A 27,473-nucleotide genomic window follows, 5' to 3' on the forward strand; every position below is an offset into this window, starting at 1 on the left:
ATGCTGTTCAGACACAGCCTAGTACTTCTCAGCATAACCACATAAATGTAAGTCGTGGCAGATAAACAAGGGAAGGGGAGTGAAAACAACGTTGAGAAGTGCTTTGTAATAATCATTCTCAGTTCTGGTTCAAGAGAACTCATGTCTTCCTGGGTTTGAATATTTCACATGTAAACAATGCAGTCAAACATTTGATCTTCATTACCATTACAACAGCCATGATAATGAACATTACTGTAATTAATGGTGTATTATAATGAAGTACAGAATCAAAGAACATTAAGACCTTTGGAGGTCACCCTGCCATATCTCCCTGCTCAAGCACGGTCAGCCACAACAGGCTGTCCCAGACCATGTCCAGAGAGGTTTTAAACATCAGCAAAGATAAAGACTCAACAAGCTCTCTAGGCAATCTGTTCCAGTACTCAAAGTCAAATAATGTTTTCTTATGCATAATTCTTTTCTATTTAGGTTTTTTTTCCATAGAAATGCTTGTTCTTATGCTTTCGGATTATCATATATACAGACTAAATTCCTGTCTGCAATTTCTGTGCATGAGAAGCTGAAACCATTCATAATCCCTTTTAAAACAACACAACCTTTATGATATGAGTGCCTGTTTCCACCACAAACACAATCATTATTTCAAGATAATACCTAAGTACCTACAGGATTGCTTTCCCCTGCAGGTTGACATTTAAAGTTGCTCTGGCTGGACTATTGTTCAAGTCAGATAAATTCCCCTTTATTAGAGCAAGAGAGATTAATCTTCTTTTTTCTTTTTTTAATCTTTGCACACATAAACTTGCATACATATTGCCTGATCAAAGCAAATATAACTGCATATATTCATTATCATCTGTTTGCAGTAAGTATTCTGTCGGCATAACTTAATCTAACCACTTGATTTATTAAGTGTTTGATTGAAGCAGAAAGTTTTACCATATTATTTACATTTTGAGTATGCCTATCTGTGCCAAAGTTGGTTTTAAAAAATGACTTTAGAAAAGTTTTATATTCCTAGGGGGTTTTTTTTCAGAAATATGTCCCTAATACCAAAAGCTCAACTGTACTAAAATATTTCTTATCTAAACATATTGCCGAGGGAAAAAACCACCATATTTTTCAATACAAAGTTTTATATCAAGTTTTAATTATTTGTATGTTGTTTGCATATGTCTATATGTGATTTCCCCAATATTAAACTTGAAAAGTTTATGACAGCCTATTCCAAAAATTATATGAGAGTTATCATTATATTAAAAGTATAAGTAAGAAATAGCAACATATAAATAGTTCCACATACATTCATTAAGACCAGAGACCATCTAATCTCAGAAACAATGCTAATTATATGCTACATTTTGACCTTCATTGCTCTCACAGTCTTCATGGTTTTGTGTAGGGGTTTTTTTGCACATGTTTCTCTCTCACATGATTCATTCCACAGTTTCATTACTACTCTCTCTCTTCCTTCTAGATTTCAAAGTACTTTTCTTGTGCTATTTTATTTTAGTTTGCTTACAGCTGTCAAATGGAAATAAAGTGATGAGACAAAGTTTTGAATAATATTCAGCATAAAAACCTGTGTGCTGATACAGTTATTTATTTTCTTGACTGTGGCCTGATTCAATCTTATTCTGATTGAGAACATTCCCTAGAGGGTGCATAATTGTTTGATTTTAAGATTTTCCTTTCTATCTGTTAAGAAACTTTTTGCATTCAATCTACATAGCATACATTAAGTAGCTAATAGGCAAGTATTTTACTTGTTTGAGAACTCATGTTATCAGTTCCTCCTTATATGCTGAGATAGAATCACATAATACTGGGTCTTTTTCTTAAACTGAGGACCAAAAAGAGTATTTTTCATACTTTACAAAGATACTGAGAAATAAAACTAGAAGTATCTCGAAACATTATTAGAAACTAACATTTAGAATTTCTGGCTATAATTCAGACCTTTTATATGTAGCACAAAATTTCAGAAGGGGGAAATTTTTTTTATCATCTCAGTTGGCCTGACTGTAGGTCTTCAGGCATCTCAGATGTTGCTCCCATGACTACTATGCCAAGAAAGAATTAAGATGATCAGAGCTATGCTAACTTTAGACAGCCCATGGAGATATTATAGCACTTTTCCTTGTTTTACAGAACCACCACAGAAGTTTGCCTTTCAGCTACCAGAAGAGGGGTAGGATGTGTTAGCTGAGAACTGTTTTGGGAGTCCTGGACTCATGACAAAGGGGCATCAGGTGGGCAAAATTTGAATGGCACATAGTAATTGAATATGGGAACTGTGTAACTCGGAAGACATCTGCATTTTGCCATGGTCCAAAACTGCCAAATTCAGCAAGCCCTGGGAACATCTACCTCTTGCAAACAAGCTTCTATTCATCAGTTAACTTCAACACCATTCTTTGATGGGCAGTTTCCCTTTATGCTGTTTGGACTGAAATTCACTGAGGACTGGGACAAGTCACTGACTTAAGCGATGCTGACAGTTGCTTTAAGAGAGAGCCTCTCCTGGCACCCCCTCTGAGCTTCTGTTGATATAATTAATTTCTAGGTTTTGAAGCTAAAACAGATATTATCACATTCCCTTTGAAAAAGTTAATTTCTGAGCATTATTCCAATAAACACACAAAAAAAAAAGGACAAGGCTAGAGTGTAATTTATCCCTTAACCATGGAAGAAAAGGAAGAACTATTAGAGAATAATCCATACCTTGTGCCGTAATCTTACTAGGGGCTGATAGGGCCTAAAGTCGTATCCTTCCTTGACTGGCCACCCATCTGCTCCCAGCAAAATGCATCCAAGAAGTAAAACAGCAGACCACCACATAAACATCTTTACAGGTCTGTTTCTGTGAAAATAAAATGTATGAGTTCAGAGATGTAATATTACTTTAGCATAAACTGTATAATAAAGGCTTACAATACTGATAAACCAATTGTGGACTTGAATAAATGCAGTAGATATAGGACAATCTATCTGGCACAACAGCAAAGAGAAAAAATGGTAGTAGTATTTGGGACAGCAGTATCAATTCAGTTGTGCTGAGCCAAGAATTTTCTTACCACTATTTAATACTGATATAAAGGAGTCACTGAGGAAACAACCAGAAAAAGTCAAAGAAAAGACAGAACATAAAAGTAAAGCAGTGGTGAAAAATGCAATAATTTTTCTCAGATGAAAGAAAAAAAAATTATCATCAATCACATGTTCATCAACTTTTTATTTCAAACATGGTCTCTTGTGATGCACGATTCACAACCTAAAAGCTTATAATAATCATACAGATTTATAGATACATATGGTATGAGAGTTACCTTGTATGTGTACACACATACATTACGTAAGTGGTTTCAGAACCTTTTAGAGATAGACAATATTTATCATTGATATTCAGCAATTGTGTTGAAACCATCACATTAAACAGATAACACAGCAAACTGATCTTCATTACTTCAAGATACTCCCAAGTCAGTCTGCTAATCTGTAATATTTAGTCCCACATTATGGGGCAGAGATGAGCCACTTTCATGCATGAGTAGACTTTTTTTCCCCCCTTCTACTTTGCTTTTAGCTCACTTAGCCTGCCAATGTAGAAACCTCTGATAAGAATCAAGATGTACAGGAATAAGTACAAAACATCATAAGAGTGCCCTGGCAGCCCAGACGGTGCACCGAATTTTCAAGTCTAGCCTGACATTTTCTTTTCTATGGGAAATCATCTGAGCATAAAATGTGAACAAATTGGGGATCACTTATTATCCTGTGTCATTTACAGTCTGCTCCTGGCAATACTGTTACACAAACTGTGTTTTGATTCCTATCATTCCTCACATGGCAGTAGTCTTCACAGTCACCTGAAGGCAGAGAGACTGAATAGAATTAATTCCTGTGGAGATATTACGTGTAGCAAATGGACTCTACTCTTAACCTCTATTCACAGTCTCAGTAACAGATCCTACTTAAGTCTGCCACCCTTCCTTGGGGACTACTCTACCAAACTTGGTAAAACCACTGAAAGGTCTGTTTCATCCTCATTCCAGCTGATTTTTACCAGTCTGCCTTGCCTTCACACTTGTAATTCAAACAAAAGCTCGACATTAATACACCATATTACTTGAACATCACTTGCTTTTGTTCCACCAAACCCAATCTCATTCTGACTCTCCCTATTAATCAAACGTAACATTTCATCTCATTTATCATTACTTTTTCCAACAGTTTCCACTTCAATTACCTTTCTTTGTCACTCCAGCTTTTCTAATATACATAGTAGAAGTATCTCTCTTAGGAGAGCTTGCACAGAATTCATTAAGCAGAGCATTATTAGAAACATAGAAAACAAGCTCTATTACAGAGGGATATTTTACATAAATAACTTGAGGCTTGTTCTTCTACACCTGCTCAGTAACAGAATATTTCAGTGACGACAGGAAATGACACAGAGAAATTTTCTTCTTGAGTTCCCCTCAATCTTCCACCAAAACAATAAGAGCTAATCAGGTGTTCTGGTGGATCTTGGCTATGGGATTATTAAAAGTAATCTAGTTTACTACAGAGAAACACCAAAAAAAAAAGACTGCTTCAGAACTCCGAGGATTCAAGTACGTTATAGTATGGCATTTTCCTTCACTGGCTATGTGTTAGTTCTCAGTATCACTGTTACCAGAAAAGTAAGTCCACTAAAAAATAAATAAATAAATCAATATGAAAAATCAGAATCTTGATTTTGAATCTCAAAGAAAACATGTATTTGTGCTTGTTAATTTTTTTTAAACACTTAATTGTTGACTTTCAAGGTCAGAATCTGATTAGTTTAGCACTTATGCATGCTAAGAACATGGTTGAACCTTCGTCCCTTTTGTGCACTTCTGGAATACTTCTCTGTACAATGAAAATTTGGTTGGAAAACAGTCATTTCACAGAAGGCTGTAAGTGCAGCCACATTCCACCACCCTCCCACATACTGAATATATTTTAGTCTCAAGTGGTGTAAAAGAATAAAGTCCTTATGGCTTTAAAAATTGGTTGACCTTGAAAGACTTATGCTTTGTACTTGCACAGAAGAGAAAATTATTACATGCTCAGTTTCTGACTTCATTGCCTAATACTTGGATGAACACTTACAACAGAAATTTTAAAAGTAAGCTTTTTGGACAGATGCTACATAAAATCCCAAAAGTATGCAGAGCCTACGCAGTCATTTTTTGCCTTTTTATAATTTCAAATGTCCACCTTTTTTAAGTAGCATATATAGTCTATTTTTTTATTTCTTAAATGATTATTTATTTTAAAACTATTACCAAAACCACAGTTCTCCTTAATACAGTACTATTATGAAGTCCTTATTTTAAGAGAAAAAATATCATCTGTCCTATGAACTTATATTGCTAAAGAGCTGAACTAAGATCAGGAATAAAAATGACTTTTCAAATCCTCATTACAACTGCTGCATATAGCCAAACAGAAAGAAATAAAGTATTAAGACTATATATTCATGTTACCTAAAATTGCTTCTTTCGCATTTCTACTTGAAGGTACAGCCCAAGTTATAAGCAAAGAGGGTCTAAAATTTTGGTTTAATATTGTATTATCAAGAAATCAGTTGTTTTTTTTTAAATTATTATATCATGTATTCTGGGGAAAATTTGCATTAGTGATCTAGACATCTAGACCCTCTACTCATTATAATCTAGCAGAACTTGATGTTTTAGTGTTTAGATAACATTCTTCTGTATTTTTAACTTCATTAATTGCATTCTTTGTAAAAGAATTGTTTCTAAATTATTACTATATGTCTACCTTGATTTTCACTGAAGACTGTTGCTTCTTTGTATTCATATAACCATGTTTGGAAATCTGATGAGTTTACTTGGCTTACTCTCTCTTTAAGCAGATACCAGTCTGTCTCTGCATTTTTCTGTTTCTTTCTCTGCACATTTCTCATTTATAATATAGATTACAGGTTAAAATGCAAAGAAAAATTTAAAAATCATAAAATATCCCAGTACATATTTTAACTGTACATATTTTAACATACATTTATATGATTTTTCTGCCAGTAAACACTGAACTGAAATTCTTAAGCAACTACTAGCAGTAATTCCATATCATCCATCCTATTAATGCAAACAGTTAATTTACAGCTACTCATTGCATGTAAATAATTAGGAGCTGGGCTTCCCCCCACTGCATACAAATAAGTAGGGTGTTGAGTTTCTCTCTTCAATGTGCATTAATTTTCTTATTAACAACGAGCTTAATGCACTATTTTAGAGCAAATTGATCAATGTTGAAGTCCTATGTGTTGTTTGTCATCCTTAGATTTTCTTCATGAGCTGAGGAGGAAGGATGTTGAACAGATAATGGTTGCTCCTTATTTCTCACTGTACAGTAATTTTGTGAGTATCAAATTTAGATTTTCCTTTCTGATTCACAGAAGACTGTCATTTCACTTTTTAGTCCATTTCCAGAGCATTCATGAATCTGATGCACTCCGCAGTTTTCTCACTACTGACTTCTTTCCATTTAAGTTAATTCTGAACTTTTTTAATAAATTATAATCCATAAGAGGATTCTTTTATTCTGTGTCAAGTTTATACCTTAAAACTCTTGGATGAGAAGCACTGCTGGGAGAGCTACAGCTTCTGAACTGACAGAAGGAATACCTTAGGATATCTCACTTGCCTTATTTAGGTAAGGGAAATGGGACCCTTAAATAATTTTCAGGGAATTTTTTAAGCAAAGAAAACTACATGAAAAGTTCACAGAGTTTCCACCATCACCATGATGATCAGATAGTCACTGCTGAGTTAGAGACAATTTCTTATAATTCTTGAGGAAATGTAATGCAAACCTGTACCTCCCTTTCCTCTCCTGCTAGTACTTTTCCCATACTTCATGGAAAACAAACTAAATCCCTGTTCTGACAGCTTACTTATGAATATCTAATAATGATTAATATATTCTACAATACCACCGTGTTTCCTCTCAAAGTTATTATGATTTCTAAATCTTCTCAGCAATTCATTAGTAATTTTGTTCTTTGCCTAACTTTTTCTTGTTGGTCTAGGAAAGAGTTTGCTTGCTACTAGGAGAGTTTAGCAAATGCATAATAAGCACTACTTTACCTGTCCCCATGCTGTAATCTTCACAGAGAAGATTGAAAAGATATCATATTCTACACAACCAGTTCCAAATGTAGCAATGTGTATTTACAGTGTACTAAAAAATATAATTAATGTAACCTGGCTTAGCCAGACTTTATGTAAAGAGTTAAAACATATACCCAGTTACAAGAATGCCCTATTTTAAAATGCATACATACTTAAAATTAAGAACTTTGCCATTTTTAATGTTCTTTTTTTTCCCCCAGAATTTCTCAGCTGTTATGCTCTGTTCTGTGTTGATAAATGGTGACTACCCAGGATATTTGGTTTTAAGAGAAGAGATATCATTCTTTTGAAAACGTAAATATTCCACCTCAATAAACTGATATAATCAACTTAACACCCCTACAAAGTATAATAAATAAAATCTTAAATAATAGCCCAATCACTGCATTCCTCCTGCCTTTAAAAGAAAAGATATATCAGATATTAACCTGGAATTATTTAAAAGGTCAACTTCAACATATCAAGGAGTAGCACTCAGGAAATGTCAGTCTCTGTCTTTTAGATATTATTAATCAGAAAATAAATAAAAATAAAATTAATTGGCTGTTTTGTGGGGATCAGACAAACGACCATAAGCTATGTCACCATATTCAGTATTAATAGGTTTATAATACAGCCACAGTAACAAATATGCTTCATTGCCTGTGACTTTGAGGATTTCATTGCATATCATGATGGCCACAAATAACCAGGCATGAAAGAATACACTGCTACCATTTCTTAAGATGCTTTTACCTACCCTTATGGTTTCACAGCAGAAAGGTAGCAGCAAAGAAAGTATTTTCTTGTGTAGAGAAAATTATACTGCATTAACTTTGAATTAAGAGCAGAAGTTTTAGCTAAAAGCATGTCTTTTCCCATTAGCCTGCCTCTACTCTACCCTAGTGCCCACATCTTCACACACAGCCAGCCTTCAAAAACCTTACAATAGTTATCTTTACACCAAAAATGGGGCTCTTACAAAGTAGTCACAGTATCATATTTTCCTATGAATATAGCTGAAATACATATCTAGCAATGTTTCTCCTTGTCAAAATGCGCCGTGGAAAGCAGATCACAGTGTCATGGGGGCAGCTCTCAACCCCACGACTTCCTGACAGCTTTCAAGCACTGCACACTTCATGCTGCCACCTTCCAGTTCTCCTCCAGAAGTGGCAGCTACACTCTGAACCAGAGTGGTTAGGTCACCTTAACTATGTACTGCAGGCTTGGGGCTTGCAGCAGTGAAGTGCAGCACTGCCACGGCAGCCAACAGCTCGTACATCTGCGGCCCAATCTGTTCTGTCTCTCAGCTGCGGCTCTATGTGGCTACAGCCACTCACTGCGCAGGCACATGCTCTTCATCCTTCACCCACCAAAACAGGCTGGCAAGTCATTCTGGAACAGCCAGCAATGCTACTGACAGCTCATGTGCTGGAACACACAGGATGAGAAACTTTTTTATTTTTTTAAATCTCACAAAAAGCCCTCTTCGTGCCAGATGTACCCTGCCTTCTGCTGACTGCTGTCCATCTTTCCCTTGCTCCTTTCCTGATTTAAACTGCAAAACCACCAGAATGCACAAGCAGAAGGTGGAGGGCAGACCCTTGAACTCCTGTACTAGTGCACTTGGGCTTTGTGCAGACCTTACAAACACCTCAGGTGGCTCCAAGGCAGGCATGGCCAGGCACCACCGTGGTGAGCAGCCAGCACAAGGGCCAGACTTCCCTGCCTTCCACTGTCACTCTCTCTGCCCTCCACCACTTGCACTGCCGGGTGCTGGTGCGCACGAACAGCAGCCAGGCAGCCCATCCCCTCTCTGTGGGGGGATGCAAGCAAGATCCATTTGCCCAGGGCTTTTCTAGAAGGGCTTCTTTGGAACTGGCCCTAAAGATTTACAGTGGCTGATGTTTACCTGTGCACAAGTGGCCTGATCATGCCAGGGCCTATTCTGAAAAGTTCCTGAAAAGCAGATGCAGCAAGGACACTTATCTTTGACACTGAATTCATGCTCTAATTTTATCTTACCATTTTCAGTATATTTATTTATTTATATAAAGAATGACACCCAGATGTCTCAGTGTTAGCAACCCCAGTTTCAATGAATTATAATAAAATGAAAAATGGCAATTTTAAAACCTTCTTATAAGTTCTTCACATGATCTCATAATGTCTTTAATATTTCAGAAAGAAGAACAAAATGAGAGTACTATAGTTCACATATCTCAGAGGAGCTTTGCTTAAAGGATTCAAGTTGTGTATATCGATCTATTTTTCTCCCAAGACTCAACCTCAGGGTGATTTTAGCATTACTGATATATGCAAGTGCTGGTTTGGAGATTATACTGTTAGCATGGTGGTCTCTTTCTTCCCTCATTAAGCAAACTTGTCACAGCTGGTTCCTCAATATCCTACAGGATTAATGTTTATCATCATGGCAGTATCTGAACTGATGGGAATTCAACCACTTTATGTTATGAAACCAGAAACAGAAAACCTGCCAGCTTAGAACTCAGGTGAATATTGAATATCTTGATACTGTTAATATTTTACAAAATTTGTAAATTGACACCAAGGAAGAATATCTTTTGTCGCCATCTCATTGCAAAGGTTTCGTACCTTCTCAGTGATATCTCATGGGCAGCTCCTCACAGCACTGACTCCTTCTTCTCCTGCTCTGCACAGCCAACAAACTCCAGCTCACATCTCGACCAGCCAACCTGCTCTTTTACAATACCCCTCCTAATTGGATCCAGCTGTGGCCTATTAAGGCCAGGCTTGTTCTTAATGCTTGATAATTGGCACAGCTGTAACTCCTTAGGGGTGAGATTACCTTCACCACTATCTCTATTCTTTTTACATTCTATCTATCCACAATCATTGTGTAGGTGTGTCCTTCACACATGCTAGAAAAGATAAATATGTTGGTTTTCAAGTTTTTAAAGTTTTCAAGTTTTCAAGTTTTTAGAGTTTTCAAGTTTTTAAAGTTTTCAAGTTTTTAAAGTTTTTCTTCTAAAATCAAACACTACTACCATTAACCAAATGTAAGAAGAAACAACAGCTGTTGGCACTTCCATAGTAAATTGTTAAGAGTACGTTTGAGAAAAGACATTATCCTAGAGAAAGCAAAATAGCCAGTTAAGACACAACTTTTTTTAAACAGGTGATACTAAATTAAATACTAAAATTCTCAATATCTGCTGTGATATATTAATCTACCACCCTTACTTCTATCTTTTGCTATTCAAGAAATCATTGAGGTTTGGTAAAACAGTAGTTACCAACAAAACCATTGAAACCTTTGTGTTATTGAACTCCTTGGATGAATGCTAAACCATGATATGTCTATCATTAGTTCCAACGGCCATGATAATTTAGAGAATCACTTTCCATTAAGTATTCTGGTTAATGTTATGTTTTCATCCCTTTACATCTGCATTGAAGTGCTGTAGCCAACAGAGATGGATCCCATCTTTTTTACCCAGAGAAAGGGATTATCTAAACTCAACCCCCCTGGAGATTGTTCCTCAAGATCACCATGAAAATGGCCAGACCGGAATAGATGAGTTTGAGTTTTTTGCCTCTAATCAGATTTGAAGTAAGAAAAGAATTATAAAAGATTATATATGTATATAAAGACTATATAAAAGAAGGACTATAAAGAAGGAAATGAAGTCCTAAACCACAAAAATGTAAAGACAGAAGGTAGTTAGGGAAAAGGGAAGTAGCATTTCAGCAGTCTTCATAGGATGGGAAGATTACTAGAGTGCATATCAGCAAGAGATGTGATGTGGGAAACTCTATGACATGTAAGAAACCATAAGCTCCTTAAGCACAGAAGGAAATGAATGCACTCTGGTGTGATGGAGAGTAGTACACACAGCAGTACAAACACTGACAGGAAATATGAAGTTATCAAACTGCAGAGAATAAAGATAAATGTGGATTTTGGTGTAATTGGATTGAAGCACAGCTCAATCAGTAACCAAACAGACCAATGAATGTTGCAGCTATTTAAATAAACAAGGGCTATCTGTAGCTGAGGGCAGTTTGTCCTTATCGGGATTGAACCAAAAATACATTTGCCCTCCAGTATTCTCCCCTGTGCCAACAGTAATATAATTAACTTAACTATAGATAAAATCCTGACCCAACTGACAACATGAAAAAAACTCTAAAATCTAAATTTAATACATTTGGTACAGAAATTCACCCTATTTATAGGATTTAGTTGCAATGAACATTCACAAGAATGGAAACAAAAATTTAAAATAACTCTGTTAACTAAAATGAAAAAAATTCAAAGTTTCTTGTTATTTTTTTTAGAAAAAAAATCTATGTCTATTCATACAGGTTCACAGAGCTATACAAATAAAGTGTTCTGTACTTGAATAGCCAAACTAGTTACAGGTATTTTCTCTTTTTCCATTTAACTGCTGTGGAATTTTTTGCCTCTCTCCTTCCCTGCTTTCTGGTGACTCAACTCTCTTTCTTCTTTACTCTCACAAAGGTCAACTTTCTTAATGAGCCTCAATTCAGAACAATCAGAAAGAAATAGAGAAAATAGCACTTGTTTTGTCAGTCATAAAGCTGGCATAGGTTCTTAGTGCCATGTGCTTGGATGTTTAAGTCCAACTCCATAAAAGAAGGATTTTCCCACCTTCTGTAAAAAGAAATTAACAGACTGAGAAAAATAGGAAGTACACACACACACTTTCTGAGATCTGATAGAACAAAAAAACCTCAACCTATGATACCTGATTAAAAAAATTAATTTACTCTGACAGCTGACTTGGTCATTTGCATTCTACTATCTGTAATAAATGTATTGCATCATTTTAGTGCATAGTAATTTTCCTAGGGAAAAAAATGCAGTCTTCTTTAAATTTTGCAAATATATTTCCAATCAAGCAATGCATTTCTCTTATTGTATGCTTATAACCCCATTCAACAGGATCTGCACCTTCATTTCTTGCTATGTTTAACTGTCTTATACTATTTTACTCGGTTTTATTGCTTATGGTTTTATACCACTCTAATACAACTACTAGGAAGTAGCCTTCCAAATGCATGCTGCAAAGCTGACAGTAAATCAGAAAAACCTACCATTTCCTGATTAGGTTGTAGCTAAATAGGATTTTAAAAAAGGATTTTCAAAAATTCTTTAGCTTAAAAATTATCATTCTAAGAAGAATGGAATTCAGATAATACAAAGCAAGGAGCAGCCAGTATTGTCATGATGAAATGGTAGTATGTGAGAGGAATGTATTTTGTGTCTCCTCAACCACCATTGTACAATACATTGAAAACAATTTTTTGTTGTTCATTCACTTAAAAAAAACCAAATAGTTTTATATATTTTATTTGGGTTGGGTTTTTTGGGTTTTGAGGCGGAATTTTTGCACTGTTTGGTTATTTTTGGAAAGGCAAAAAGGTAAATATCTTCAGTTTTATTTATACAATAGAAAAACAAGAAAATGTTAATGTAGAATTGATTGGAATTAAGTTTCAATCATCAGTGTGCCAGGAAATACTAGAAGCAGCCTCTGAACCAAAAAAACCCCTATATTTCAACAAGAAATTAATGCTCAGATGCCATCACCAGACACTCCATATCACATCTGGTATGAACTCTGTGTGTAGGCAAGAGCATCCCATCTGTTCTCATATGAGACTATCACTCCAAAGCTACAGCCTGAAAAGTGACCACCCCACCTCCCTGAAATATAAGTCTTTGTTCCCTCTTTCATCCCACCTTGATGCTATTCTCATTTTTTGATTCAACCACGTTGACTCTGGGATTATCTAGGACACCTCTGTGAAGTGCAACACTCATGAAGAGGAGCCAGGAGATAGATTTTACGGAACATCACATTCCAACCGCTCTGCCACATGCTGATCACGTGGCAAATGTCCAAGTGGCTCTTTATTGATGAATCAGTTACTGTCACATGCATTATCCCTCAGTGCTGACTAAGGTAAGCATCCCCAAGTGATTAGAACTGAAAGTTTCTCTTGCCTCGGTCGTATTTTGAAGGTCTGGGAATGCCTACCTCTCAGCAATTTCAAATATTTCTTGTTATCCAGATGAGATTTTCTGGAAGCCACAAAATACAGAAATTCATCAAAGCAGAGAAAGAGGATTTTGAAAGTTATTTTGAAGGGTTCTATCTGATTCAGCAACATGCAATAGAGTCTGAAGACTGCTGTCGTGCAGTTCTTACGTGACTATTAAGCAGTGGAAAGAGACTCAGTGGAGGATATCCAAATTACTTTAACCACTTTAATATTAACCACTTTCATAAAATCATTTCTGCATTCTGAAAATCTCTAATTTTGAAAAATAAGCATTATCCTGTCTACGGACAGAGGGAAGAATCCACTTTTCTTTGTCATCTTCAAAGTCTTAACGTTGCATAAATGAGGCAATCTGACATTCAGCAAAGAGAGGCGATAACTTCCATCCTCCACAGTAAAACACAGATCATCTCAAACCACAGCTGACAGCAAACCCAGGTCAAACCTTCTCTCTGCCTCCTCCAAAAATACTGAGTATGATCTGTAACTATAGAAAGCTCCAGCAGGAAGAAAAAGAGAGTGCCAAAGAGGGATAAAGGCAACAAAGGTAGGGGACCAAACTGATGCATCAGGTTCACGGTTCATCTTCTTGGCATGGTGCAGATGAGGGAAAAGCAGATGCTGCTAAGGTGGGAGAGAGAATATTCCATGTAGCAATGCATAATGCTCATATTCCCTAATTCCTCACGTAATAAAAGAGTGTCAACCCTCACTGCTGACACTGCACCTAACTGAACACTTGGAAACAAAACAAGAGCAGAGCCATTGCTGCTCTCTCTCAAAGTTGACTGCTTTGGGCAGCCTCCTATGCTTAAAGCCAGCCTCACCAGCAACCCAAGATCCAGTTTGTAAAGTCCTGCTACGTACTCCCTATTCATGTTCCTAAATAATATCAGCCTCCTACAGTTCTGAGTGAACCATATAATACACAATGCATACTGAAGAAAAAAAGAGAGTAGGTATCATTAAAAGTATCAAAAAAAAATAAAATAAAGACTTATTTCCAAAGTCACTTGACTTCTTTGAACACCACCAATGAAAGATTGCCTAGATTCAGCTCTATATTTTGCCCCAGTTTTGGCTACTCTTAAAGCCCAAGGGAGATATAAATCTGGGAAGCGAATATTTTAAAACTACTCCCGAAGAACCACTTACAGCACTGGGAAAGGCAGCCCTTTCCAGCTTTTTGGGTTTGTTTTTTTGTTGGTTTTGTGGGTTTTTTTTAACCATAATGGCATATTAGAAACATGGCTGGGAGGATAAACGCAGGTACTGTTTGCTTTACATCAATCTCTTTCTAGATTAGCATTCCCATAAAGCTACCCTCACTCATGTGAGATAACACAATAGGGATAAAGTATCCCACTAGAAGCTCTGAGAGAAAAGCTCAAAGCTATGTCTTAGGATGCAGGGGGGAGAGAGTTTCTGCAGTTCAGTGTCTAAAGTCATAAGACTGCACTGCTTTGTTCAAGTTTTATCCCAGACAACCACTGTTACAGTCTATGTCTTACAGTAATACACTGGTTCAAAGCAAATCAGTTTTACATACTTTTGAAGGAAGCTGCCTTGTTGCATGAGAGCTTAAACTGATCTTTGGCCATGATATTCCAACTGATTCATGGAGGAAAGAGAAAGGCAGGGAAAGGCTCCTATCTAGCCAGATAAGCTCCATAATCCAGCTCACCACTCATATCAACACCACTGGACAGTGGAAAGACTGATCAACAGGCGTAATAGGACATGAGGGATAGCAGTGACCCCCAACACAGTTCAATTAACACTGTTAATCGATTTAGCTACGAAGTGAAATTGCACATCTTATTCTCTGATGATAGCTTTACTTGCCCAGTTACATCAAAGCGAACACAAACTTTCAATCAACTTATCTAAAATATAACTTACAGGCTTTGTTTAAGCAAGCTTAGTACATCAGTATATCTCTTACATTGTTTTGACAATAAACGTAACCAAGAATCCCACAACAAAATAGAAGACTTTTGTGCTATTGTGATTCTCAATTATCCATTATTTTATCTATTGTAAATACCATCCTAGAACAGCATTCTAGTTTTTAGGGTGATTTTCTGGTCATAACAGCCCTTCATGAACATCCAGAAATTTTGGACAATTCTTTAGTAATATTGATTTTGCCATTAATAGTTTTCTGTTGTTAGATTTGCTCACTGGCTCTAATTTAATAATATTTGCTGCAGATGGCCAGAAATAACATGCATGCAAGGAAAAAAAGGAGGACGTAAATTTCAAAACAATACCATAATCTTCATTACAGAAGTGTTCGTCTAGTAATTAAGTGTGGAGCTGCACATATGGTGTCTGATTTATCCTCATATTTTCACTGATGCAAATTTGCTATGATAATATTAATGTAAATGTAACCATACCACTTTTCAGTCTGGGAGCACAGAAAAGCTATTTTTTTCTTCTCTTTTTCCACCAGTAATTGCCCTTTTTTTTTCCCACTAGAAACTGAAAGAAAAGTAGCTACAAAGTTACAGTTTAGGTATTGCAGACTTTTTTTCTTCTTCTTTGTGTATTTAAGGGAACTAGCTACTTCCCTTAAATACATAAAGAATTTCATTCTCTTTTGTTGGATAAGGAGTTATATTCTTCTGGTTTAGGATTATTCATCAATGTTTTCCCACCCAAGAGATGCTATGATATCCACTTAACAAGAAGAGTTTCTCTAGTGAAATATGTCCAAGGGTTTTGCTCTCTGCCGAAATATCTTACACTAAAGTTCAATTCCTGCTGAAGAGAAAAATGACAATGTCCCTTAACATGAAGCAATAGAAAAAAAATTTATCAGTCCCTAAAGTCCTTCCCTGTAAGAATACTTAACAGCATAGACTAAAGTTTCTGGTAATTTCTATGTAAAATTATTAGATTTTTTGTTTCACTTACCACTCCCTTTCCACTCTTCCCTTTTTAAGCCCAGATTTGCCAAATTCGGACCTTTTACTTGTGAGCAGTTGTCTTTTTGTGGATATAGATGTATATTACTACACACCAAAAAGAGTAGCAGGATTCAACTCCTGTTCATACTGTTCAGCTCCTAGAAAGCATAACCTTCCAATGCTTGATAATCTTGAGAGCCTAGGTAAACTCAGAAATGTCCTAAATTAGAAGTTTATGAGCAAGACTTCTTAAAAGGTACTTTTTCACATTTAAAAACTTAAAGATGAAATTTCCACATTGTGATAATATTGGCTTCCCTCCCTGCTCCCAACCCCCCACAGTTTTCTATGAAGAATAACTAAATTGTAAAAATATCTACCATGGAAAAGTCTTTCTCTGGCTTGTTTCTCCTCCGTTTGTACTGATTAACAAACTTCAGAATAATATTTTTGCCTAGATGCACTCATTTCAATCAGGAAATTTCAGCTCTGAAGTTTCACTTTTAGTCCTCATATCTTTGCAAATTAGTTGAACCTCCACACACACTGCATATTCATTTTCAAGCAGTTTGACTCTTTTCAGTAGCACTTCTCTATTTCACTTTGCATCAATTTAAGTTCCTTACAGAGGTATTTTAATTTGTGAAGTCTTACACTTGACATTTTGTATTCCATGCAAAGGCTACTTGATGAACAGTTACAACTTGTTATAGATAATTAAATACACAATCTTTAACACAAAAAACCCTGGGGTTTTTTGGCCTTTTTTGAAATAAATTACTATCAAAATTAGATCAAGTAAACCCAATGTAAAAGATAACGTAGGAACAACAAAATGCATAATTAGTGATGGACCTAAATACCAGAAATAGAAGGAAATTACTTATCCTTATTTATGTCCCACTCACAAATAATTCCAATGCAGTTATTACATGATTGTAAAAGAACTGATCCCTCTGTCATTGGTCAAAAGCAATCAAAAATTCATAATGATTATTGGTGTACAAACCTAGTCAAAATACAGAAAAAAAGTGCTGAGAAGACACTTTTCTCCAAATATTCATTGATTAGAGTGATAGCAGTAAACTCTTTGAAGCAAATGGTCTTCCTACTTGATTCCCCTCTCCCCCCCACCAAATTTGCTGCGGCTTGTAAATTGTTTGACTTTACCAATGGCAACCTCAGAAATCCAGTTTTAGAGAAAAACGGTAAACGGATGCTTTAAAATCAAAATATTGATTTTTTTGATGCTCAAAATATCAAATATTTTCCTTCCTCTAAAACACCAAAATTGGTCTCATGGTTGATGGATACAAATCAATATGCCACAGAAGCCATCTGCTGCATGCTGGGATAAGAAAGTTGATGTTGAAAATCAAAATTATAATCTGAGATGCTAAGAATCTCAGATGTATGGGAAGTTTAAAATAAGTCCTTACTCTGAATATTGAAACCCCCCCCCCCCCCCACAATTATTAATGATTTTTGCAATGCTTATATATAACATCACAACTCTTTTCACAGCTCTTTTTGGAAGAGCCCCAACTGAACAGAATCATTGAATCATTAATCATTGGAAAAAACTTCTGAGATCATTGAGACCAACCCTTAGCCCAGCACAGCTGTGTTACCACTAACTGTCCCCAAGTGACACATCCACACGTTGTTTGACCACTTCCAGGGATAGTGGCAAAACCCCTTCCCTGCTCCAATGCCTGACCACCCTTTTAATGAAGACATTTTTCTTAATGGGAGAATTTTTCTTATTTCTCAACACTTAAACAAGAAAAATTTTAAAATTCAGGATTTCCATCCATGCATACAATTGCCTGTTCACTTTCTTCACTAGAAAATATAACAAAAGCACAAATCTGTTTGCTTATTTTTTTAACCATTGAGAGCTTCATGATCAGCTCTTTAGGCTTTCTTTCACCATTTACTCATAACTCCACAAACATGCCCAGCTTACAAAAAATACATGTCTGACTCACTCAGACTGAATCTTTGAATCTTTCAAAAGCCAAGCAGAGAAGGATAAAACTGAAATTATTAGCCATAATACTTCACACTGTTCATCGAAGAGTCAGATGCAGCACATAAATTAATAAAAGCACTCTAAATCATTAGAGTCAGCAAATTATATCACAAACTTTCATTTAAATCTCTTTATTAATATGAGAGCTGTTCTAACTGAGAAACCATGAGAACAGCGGGGTGCTATTTTTTTTATATGGATTTCTGAGACTTTGGAAGTATAAATCAAATTTTCAGTATAGATTTATTAATGATTTATGTGTATATCATGTATATTTGTACAAAGACAAGCACAGCAGCCCTTTCAGAAGTTTCCTTATGCATGGAAGAGATTACTGAGAGCCTAGAGCAGTAGATGAATGTGACTATCACATAGAAAAGATATAAAAGATATAAATATATTAAAATATTAGATTTTTAGTCTTTTGGGGACACTAATTTTAAGATGTGATGCTTGAAGCAATCTACTAATGTTTCAAATGCAACCTCCAAGGTGCAGAAAACCTCCCCCCACCCTGCTGACTGCCCCAAGAACATACAAATGTAGACTGTTCAAATATTTCCATGAGAAAAATTCTCCAAGCATAGAATAAAAGAATCAGCCTATTATTAGACAGTAGACTAAAATGCAACTATAGCTAAGCAGCACAGTTTAAATCCACTAGCAAAACTGTCTCCAGTTAAAAAAAATAATTAACATTGTAAAAAAGTTAAATCTCAGGAGCGATGCTAATGATGGTTTTCTCTTTCAGTGTCCTAAGGAAACAACTAAATCAGCCCATGCATCTAGGTCTAGAAAAAATTCTACAGAATATTACTGTTTAGCAAAATCAGTCTTGAGCAAATAGCAAAAAATCTAAAAGAGAACTATATTTTTTGTGTTAAAATACTACCATAGCACTAATTATCACTGGGATTCTGAATTACATGAGAATATAAAGACAGTACAAATGAAAGCTAGAAATATAAGTTGAAGGACCAACAATTTTAAAAAATAGTATTTTAGCTCTCCAATATACTAGCTAAGATTCATTCACCTTAAAAAGCACAGGAAATAAATGAAAAATATAATCAGTCTTCAAACTATCATAACCTGGTGCTGTGTCTTGTAGTTTATTTTAAGTAAGAATTTTCTCTCCATCAAAGTACTTGATAATATGGAAGAGCAGCTCTGTGATGAACTGTATTTCAACTTAAAAATCAGCCCTCAAGATTAAAAACATCAATTTCTCACTGAAGCTGAGGTTATGGCTAACCTTGGCTGTTGCAAGGAGAGGGAGGATCTGTGCAACTTAATTCCACTAGACAAGGACAAACCCAAAGTACTGGCATAATGGGCTTCTCTTCTTTCTCTGTGGCCTTTCCACTGCAAAAACTGATTATGACATGAACTTACATTTCCATCTTGAAACAGAGCAGAGAGAAAAGAAGGGCTCACTGTCAAAATAAGATGCTACTTTAAAAAGATAACTAAATTTAATTTAAATTTAATTTAATTCTTTTATCTAAACTAGAGAGGCATGGAGTTGATGCATTGACCACTCAGCGGATGAGGAATTGGCTGGATGGTCAGACCCTCGGTGCTGTGGTCAGTGGCTCAATATCCAAGTGGAGACAAGTGATAAGTGGCATTCCTCAGGGGTTGGTATTGGGACTGGCACTACTTAACATCTCTGTCAGTGACATGCACAGTGTAATGGAGTGCATCATCAGCAAGTTAGCCAAGGACTTCATGCTGCGTGGTCTAGTCAACACACTAGAAGGAAAGGATGCCATCCAGAGGGGTCTGGACAGGCTGGCGAGATGGGACTGTGCAAAACTCTTCAAGTCAACAAGGCCAAGCGCAAGGTCCTGCACCTGGGTCATGGCAATCCCAAGTACAAATAAAGGTTGGGTGGAGAATAGATTGAGAACATCCCTGGTGAGAAGGACTTGGGGGTGCTGGTTTACAAGAAGTTCAACATCACTCAGCAAGGTGCACTTGGAGCACAGAAGATCTTGGGCTGCGGCAAAGGAATTGTGGACAGAAAGTCAAGGGTGGTGATCCTCCCCCTTCATTCTGTTCTGTGAGACCCCAGCTGGAGTACTGCATCCAGCTCTGAGAACCCCAGCTTAAGGATGTGGCCCTGTTGGAGCAAGCCTGGAGGAGGGCCACCAAGATGACCAGAGGGCTGGAGCACCTCTCCAGGCTCAGAGATCTGGGGCTGTTCAGGCTGCAGAAGAGAAGATCCCAGGGAGACCACACTGAGGCCTCCCAGCACCTAAAGGGGCCCTGCACAAAAGATGAAGAGGTACATTTTACAAGGCCATGTAGTGATAGGATGAGGGAGAATAACTTTAAACTGAGAGAAGTTTTAGATTATCTATTAGGAGGAAATTCTTCACTATGAGGGTGTTGACACACAGCTTGCCCAGAGAAGCTGTGGATGTTCCAAGCCCTGGAAGTGTTCAAGGCCAGATGAACTTTGAGCGCCCTGGCCTAGTGGAAAGCGTCCTTTCCCATGGCAGGGGGCTGGAACAAGATGATCTCTAAGATCCCTTCCAACCCAAAACATTCCTTCCTTGATAATATCAGATTTTGCACTTTAATGAATACCACTGAGGTAACTGAGCCAATATTCAGAAGTGATACTGTCTTTCAGAGAATTTTTTGAGCATTCACCTCTCAGACCTGAGGAACATTTGTAAAACACTGAGAAAATCTGCCTTTAACAAAGGTACCTGATCTCCGATTTCTTTTAGGTCTCAAATCGCTCATAAAAGGTGAATAGTTAACCAAGATGTTGTACAAATGTCACGTCTTACAAAAACACCTGCTTTTTGTTGATTTAAGACTCAAAAGAGACCCTTAGGAGGGAAAAATTAGACACTGCTACAAATGATGATGTGAAAGGAACAAAAACCTCTCCAAAATGTGACAAAATAATTCTCTTAAAATATAAATGCAAAATCATTTTCAAAATTAACAAAGTGCATCTCTTCTTTTATTTAGGTACAATAGGCAATTTTCTGCTCTATGAATAAAAATTTGGACTACTACAACTCTAAACCACAGATATTTGTGAATATTAGTCATTCATTCATGTGCATTTAGCTTTCCATTGCGCTACAATTTGTCCTAGAAAGCAGATACTAGTCTTTTTTGAATATATACTAAAAGTGTTTGAACCTTGCATGTTCCTCACTTTCACTAGGGGGCCTTGACTGCCAACCAAATACAATCCTCACCAACATAAATAATTGTAACACTAGTGCACTATATTCATGCTGTAACAGAATCAAAGGTTGCACTTATTCTTTTGACCAATTTTGCATATGAATCAAGATTTCCATTGATCGATCAGAATGATGTAAAATTGCTTTGGTTTCTCTTTCCCAGCAATCATTTAAAACAAAATTTAATAAAACCCATAAACAGCATATATTATCAGTTATAGTGGTGTTTTAAATAAAGCTTACAAAAGGAAATACATGAAAGAAATAGAACTTGAAATGCTGTACATTGAAACAAATCATAATCTGCAAGCTCTTTGAAAACAAAGTTTATTTCTACTGCTTATCACGTAAGAATTTTCTATGTGTTTTTGTTTTATTGCTCATCAATTTGTTTAAGTGCAGATAATGATTTACATACCATTTAGGAGGACAAAAGTCTGTTATAATAACAAAAACAGTAGAGAACCTTTGTACAGTTCAGAGTTACATGCAGAAAGCCTCTAAAATACTTTATTTCCTAATGGAAGCAAAAGTGTGTACAGTAATAATCTAGACGTTCTTATCATTTAATAAAAGAGTATTTTTAGTAATGAATAAGTTTTTTATCTGATTAAAGTTATGAGCTACATTCAAATGACTTTCGTTTTGCAGATATTAGGAAATTTCTTATGAAGGAACTAAAAATACTTTCAGAAAGTTTTTAATATGCTGATGTGAAAATGATAGTGGTTTTTACCACAAGACTGCCTATTCAGTGGTAAAAATATTTCAGATTACAATAAGCCTCACTTGGAATAAAATGAGAAGAAAGCTCTCTCTGTCAGGAAAAGAAAGAAGTATTTTAAGTATCCTTCATCCTCCATCTAATATTTTCAAGTACTTTATTGCACAAAAAAAAGTCTTTCTGAAGTCTGCTCTGAAAAGCACTGCTGGACACAACCCTCAGTTAATTCAAATGCAAATAAATTGTGAACTTCAACCTACTTCAAGCAATCACTGCACGAATTGCCAACTCTCCCCTCAATTAACTCTTTAGAACTTATTTTCTTAAGATTTGCAGGACTCAGCAATGCAGCCAAATAATTCACCACTAATTTTACATAATGTATGGTATAAAGAGTGCATAATTGAAAAGACTTACCATAATCATTTCTAGGATAGAAGGTGTAAATACCTGCATAAAGGTTGCTATCAAATAAAGCAAAAAACTGATAACAAATAACACATTTCCAGTCATTCTCTTTCCCACTTGGTAGGGAATCACGCCTGGCAAAACCACAGCAACCTCTCTTGGCCAGTATATTTAGCCAATACAAACAGAAGTAACAATAGCATAGAGGAAAAGAAAGATAACAGCAATTAGAGAGCCTTTTTGAAGTTCTTCTGCAACAACAGGTGTGCAGTAATTCCTTGAGCTGCACTGGCCACCCAAATGAAGACACATCTGTTAACAAATGCAACTGCTAGAAGGGAACACAACCTACCAGAACTTTGTAACTAGAGGTTACTCAACACAAAACCTAAGTAAAGTACTTGTAAAATACTACAGAAGAGATTAAGCTGTGGGTTTGATTTCTCCTGAATATTCTTCCTAGGCAGTAGTAACCCTTGATATTGGAGGTGTTGGCAGGAATTTCACACAGCACTATTTTCAAAGGGGCTAAACAACCACTGATCTTGGTCAGCCCACATTTTTCTCAATGTCTCTTTGCTACAGAAAAAATATTTGATTTGCTGCTCTTCTGATAAAATAAAATTGTTGTCTCTTTTGTCTACCAAGAGTCAGGGAAAAGCACGCTGTATTAAATATGTATAATATCATATGCAAACAAGTTTACAGTCTTTTCATTTGCTGACAGCTATTCCCTATGCTTCAGATGGTTAAAAAAAAAAAAGAGCTTGAACTAAAAAAACAGGATTAAACAGATTTACGCAAAACTTGCTAATCTATTTACTTTAAAGTTATGTAGCATAACAGACCAAGCTACAATGAATGGTTAACGAACATGGTCCTGCTTTTGCTTAGAAAAATTGTAGAACAAAGTCAAGAGTGGCATTTGAGTCACTGCTCCCCCTTGAGCCAGTGATTCACATCAGTAATATTTAATGTCAACAATTATCCCATAATATTTGCCAATCTGGAGAAAAATAATCAGAAATTACTTCTGAAACTTCACTTGACCTCTTACCTTTGAGATATCAAAGTCAAGTTCAGATCTGCTGAATGGCAGAACTATTCCTATTGGAGCTCCATCTTTAGATTTCAAACTAACAAACCTGAGCAGAGCTTTGTTTTTAATATTATTTTATAGTCTCTAAAAGAGAAGAGTGACACAAAATTTGTATTTTCTGAAAAGTTATATGATGTCACAGTTTGGGACAGCATGCATTTCTCTAGGAAAAATAAAAGTTTGGTATTTTTAAAAGATGTAATTTTTGTGGTTGTATCAGTTCTTTCAGTCTAAGATTGAATATTGCTTTTAAACAAAGAGTGAGGATTACTGGATAAACTCACACACCAATAGAAACAGGATGAAAAACTGACATGATTCAGTAGATCTAGAACACACCTAGAAGAGAGCAACCAGAATATTTGGGCTTTGACCAGTCAGCATTTGCTGTCAAAGGCCTTAAACCACGAAATAACCAACTGATCCACTGGAAAAAGTAAGCTTTGGAGCCCTGACAGGGTTGTGCATATGTTGATATTTTCAATAGTTTTAAGTGTGTGCCCTCATATGCACACCTGTCTATGCTGATCAGCTTAAGAAGGGTCCATAAAGTAGCTCTTTAAAGCCGAATTTTCTCTAAATCCTGTTTTTGTAACCAAACTCCTCCCTGATTTCACATTAGTTCTGCAGTCAGGTGGTTGGTCAAGTCATTAACAACTTTTGTGTGATGTTGATAAAGGACTTGGAAGTGCATATTATAGAAAATTATATTCTTACAAGTTTACAAATATGCTTGAACAAGCATACTGCAGACACTGCAGACAGACTACTACTGCAGACAGACTTCTAGTTAGAACCAATGACCAAAATGGCTATGGACCACACATAATGTATACATATATTTAGAACACCATTTTGTTGAAAAATAGCAGTGCCATTTTTTCTCCTTCAGAGTATATGCATCATTTCAAATACCCATTTCTTTAACATGATTTAACAAATAAATCAGCCTAATACAAAATGAAGGCAAAATATTACGTAGAAAAAAACAACCAGATATAAATTTAAAAGCACAGAATTAATGTCTTAGTATCAAAGTTTATCATCTGATTTATGCTGGTAAAATGACTGCTCTCAGAAAGGTCAATGACTTTTAATCCTGTAATGATGGAGATAGTCCCGTTAACTGGAAAAAGATTATGCATATGAATAGAGACCACTGAAGTGAACAGTGATTTGCAGATTCAGGCCCTGTATAAACATTAAAATTTTAGATATATAATTAGTGGGTTTGGGTTGCAATGTTGTGGGTCTTTTTCCCCTTCAGTATTATTGTAACATCTGCACCACATGGTTCACAACAACTTTTTCAAAATAATTTTGTAGTGTCTACTTCAAAAAGTAAGCATCTTGAATCTCCATATCTTAAAAGTCATCATTTAAAATTATATCAGAATATTTCAAAGCAAATCAATATTCATGTCAATGACAGATGATAAAAGCTGTCTTAGCTGATGGATAGACCACTAATGAGGCTTGCAACTAGTGCTATGTAATAAACTTTCATTCCCTACTATTGAGAGAGGAAGAAGAGAGCTGTTTTATGACTGGGGAGAGAACAATAAAAACCTATTTCCTAATTCTATCCAAATGCAATGAAAGTCTTGGCTGTCTGAGCTACTTTCTCCTCATTTTTCTAGCTTTAAACTTTACCCATCAGTAGCTCTGTGCTGCTGCCTGATGGTTATCTTTATATTCCAGCTGATACAAACACTCAGCAAAATAGAACCCACCTTAACATTAAGGAAATGATGCAGGAGTAAAAAAATGCTACAATACTAAGAAGCAGTTGCCTTTCATCAGCTTCATCCCATCAACAAAAGTTACTTTATGTTCACAGCTACTACAACTGCTAGCACCTGTGCAGGGGATCTGTGTAGAGAAACGCTTGTGGTTTAGGTCCCAATTCCTAAGAAAATTATCACAACCCAAACAGTATGAAGTGCTACATAATCCTAAAAACACAAGGTGGGGACCTCATTTGCCTGTTTATTCTGTTCAGTTATCTCAGTAGCACTGGCTAGCAGCAGCAGCAGCTTATTCCCTCTGGGATCTGCCTTAATCTCAGACAGACACCCCTGCGTGCTGCTCAGCTCTGCGTGTGCAGGAGTCACTGCATGGCGCTGAGCTCCGTGTGTGCAGAAATCCCTGTGTAGCACTGAGCTCTGCATGTGCACAACTCTGACAACTCACTGAAGCAGCAGCAAACTCCTCTGTGAAGCAGAGCTCCGCACCAAGCTCACGAAATGTTAAACACTGCCGGAAAAAAAAGACATCTGCCCACACTTCTCAGTTCTATTCAATTACTGACAACAGCAGTCCTACAAGTGCAACATTATACAGTATTATTGAATCCAAGATTCTCATTTACACCTAGTTGCAGCCTGGGAGCAGGCCTGACGTTCAGCCAACATCAAAGGACAAAAATTCACGACTTTCACAGACACACACATCCCACATTGACCTTGGAGGCAGAGGTGGTGATGATGCCTTTCATAAAGGTGCTGCTTCCCAAGTTGACAGCGTTACAGTGCTGAATTGTTTGTCAAGTAACAGGGTATCACCGTCCTTCTGGCACACACGTATACAGGCGCGCACAAGAACACAGAGCAACATGCGGCTATGCTTTTAAATCCTCTTTAATTCCGTCTTTACTCTCTACTTCCCAGAATGACCTCGCATATCCTGTCCTCCCCCAGACAGAATCACCCAGAGCTTCTCTAGTCCCCCCAATCGCTTTTTATACAAAGTAGGTTCTGCAATGTCTTTTGAGATCTTTCTATAATACTCAAGATGCCTAATATAAAACATTTTCAACCATTTAAAAATTACGCTGAGAGCCAGTTTTCAATAAAAACAAGCCTGGAACTTTTCACTCAGATTAATCTTTTGTTTATGGAGCCCTTTTCACCGAAAGCTGCACCCTTTTTCCAAGCCTTGCCCCTACCCTGACCTAAGGGCTACCAAGCTTCCAACTTTGCTCTGCCTTTAATTGCCGGCTCCTCCATCCCACCCAACACCCCGCTACCATTTACACGAAAAATACGTACGTGTGCGTGTCTATATATTGGTATTGCTGCTTACCTTGTCCAAGAGTCACTAAAATCCACAAGGTTTAAAAAAAGCAGCACAAAACACCCAGCTCGACGGGTCCTCTTGCAAATCGCAAAGAGAGGAGCACTTCTTCTCCCTTTAACAAAGCCACAAGCGGCTCCGCCGCGATCCGGTGAGCGAGCGAGGGAGCGGCTGCTCCGGGGCAAAGCGGGCGCAGCTCCCGGCAGGCGCTTCCCGGCGGGAGCAGGCGCGGGAGGCTCCGCGGCCCGAGGCGCCGCGGGGAGGCGGCGGGCGCCCTTCAGCACCGGGCGCGGCGCGGACAGCAGCGCTCCCGCCCGGCCCCGCTGCCGCCCGCCCGCCGCGCCGCTCGCACCGCCCCCGCGCCGCCCCCTGCGCCGGGCGGGCTCCCAAACTTGCGCTCCGCTGCCCGCCGCCTCCCTCTTCTGCTTTGGTGCGTTTTCCTACGGGCCGGCCGGGTGGGACGTCTCGGGTTGCCCCAGCGCTTCTCGCCGAGGGGTTCCCTGCGGAGGTCTCCGAATCCCTCCCTCGGCTTCCCCGCCGCAGCGCCGTGGCCCCGCTGCCTTTGGCCGCACTCCCCGCTGTGCGCGCAGAGCCCTGGCCCGGGCGGCGGCACCCAGCGCCCGGGCGGATGGCAGCGCTGGCCCGGCAGCGAGCAGGGCAACTGCTGTGGAGCAGCCAGGAACTCCCGCCTGGAGCACAGAGGGGTGTTGTGCCGGCGTCTTCCAAGCAGGGGTTGTTACGCAATATTCATAAGC

The 27,473-nt window shown here is 37.4% G+C and overlaps 1 protein-coding gene across 3 annotated transcripts in view; it reads right to left on the reverse strand.

Annotated features, from left to right (window-relative positions):
* FSTL5 (follistatin like 5) overlaps nt 1-27,473 on the reverse strand; it is a 368,231-nt gene that overhangs the window by 238,895 nt on the left and 101,863 nt on the right. For 2 of the 3 annotated variants that reach the window (XM_064417538.1, XM_064417539.1), the window contains one exon: nt 2,728-2,866. In XM_064417538.1, coding sequence (XP_064273608.1) covers nt 2,728-2,850 — 123 coding nt within the window. In that variant the 5' untranslated portion in view covers nt 2,851-2,866. Of the gene's footprint in view, nt 1-2,727; nt 2,867-26,727; nt 27,391-27,473 lie in introns of those variants that run through there. The other variant, XM_064417536.1, reaches the window with a different exon arrangement.

The sequence above is a fragment of the Passer domesticus genome, chromosome 4, assembly GCF_036417665.1.
Source record: "Passer domesticus isolate bPasDom1 chromosome 4, bPasDom1.hap1, whole genome shotgun sequence".
Classification (NCBI taxonomy): domain Eukaryota; kingdom Metazoa; phylum Chordata; class Aves; order Passeriformes; family Passeridae; genus Passer; species Passer domesticus.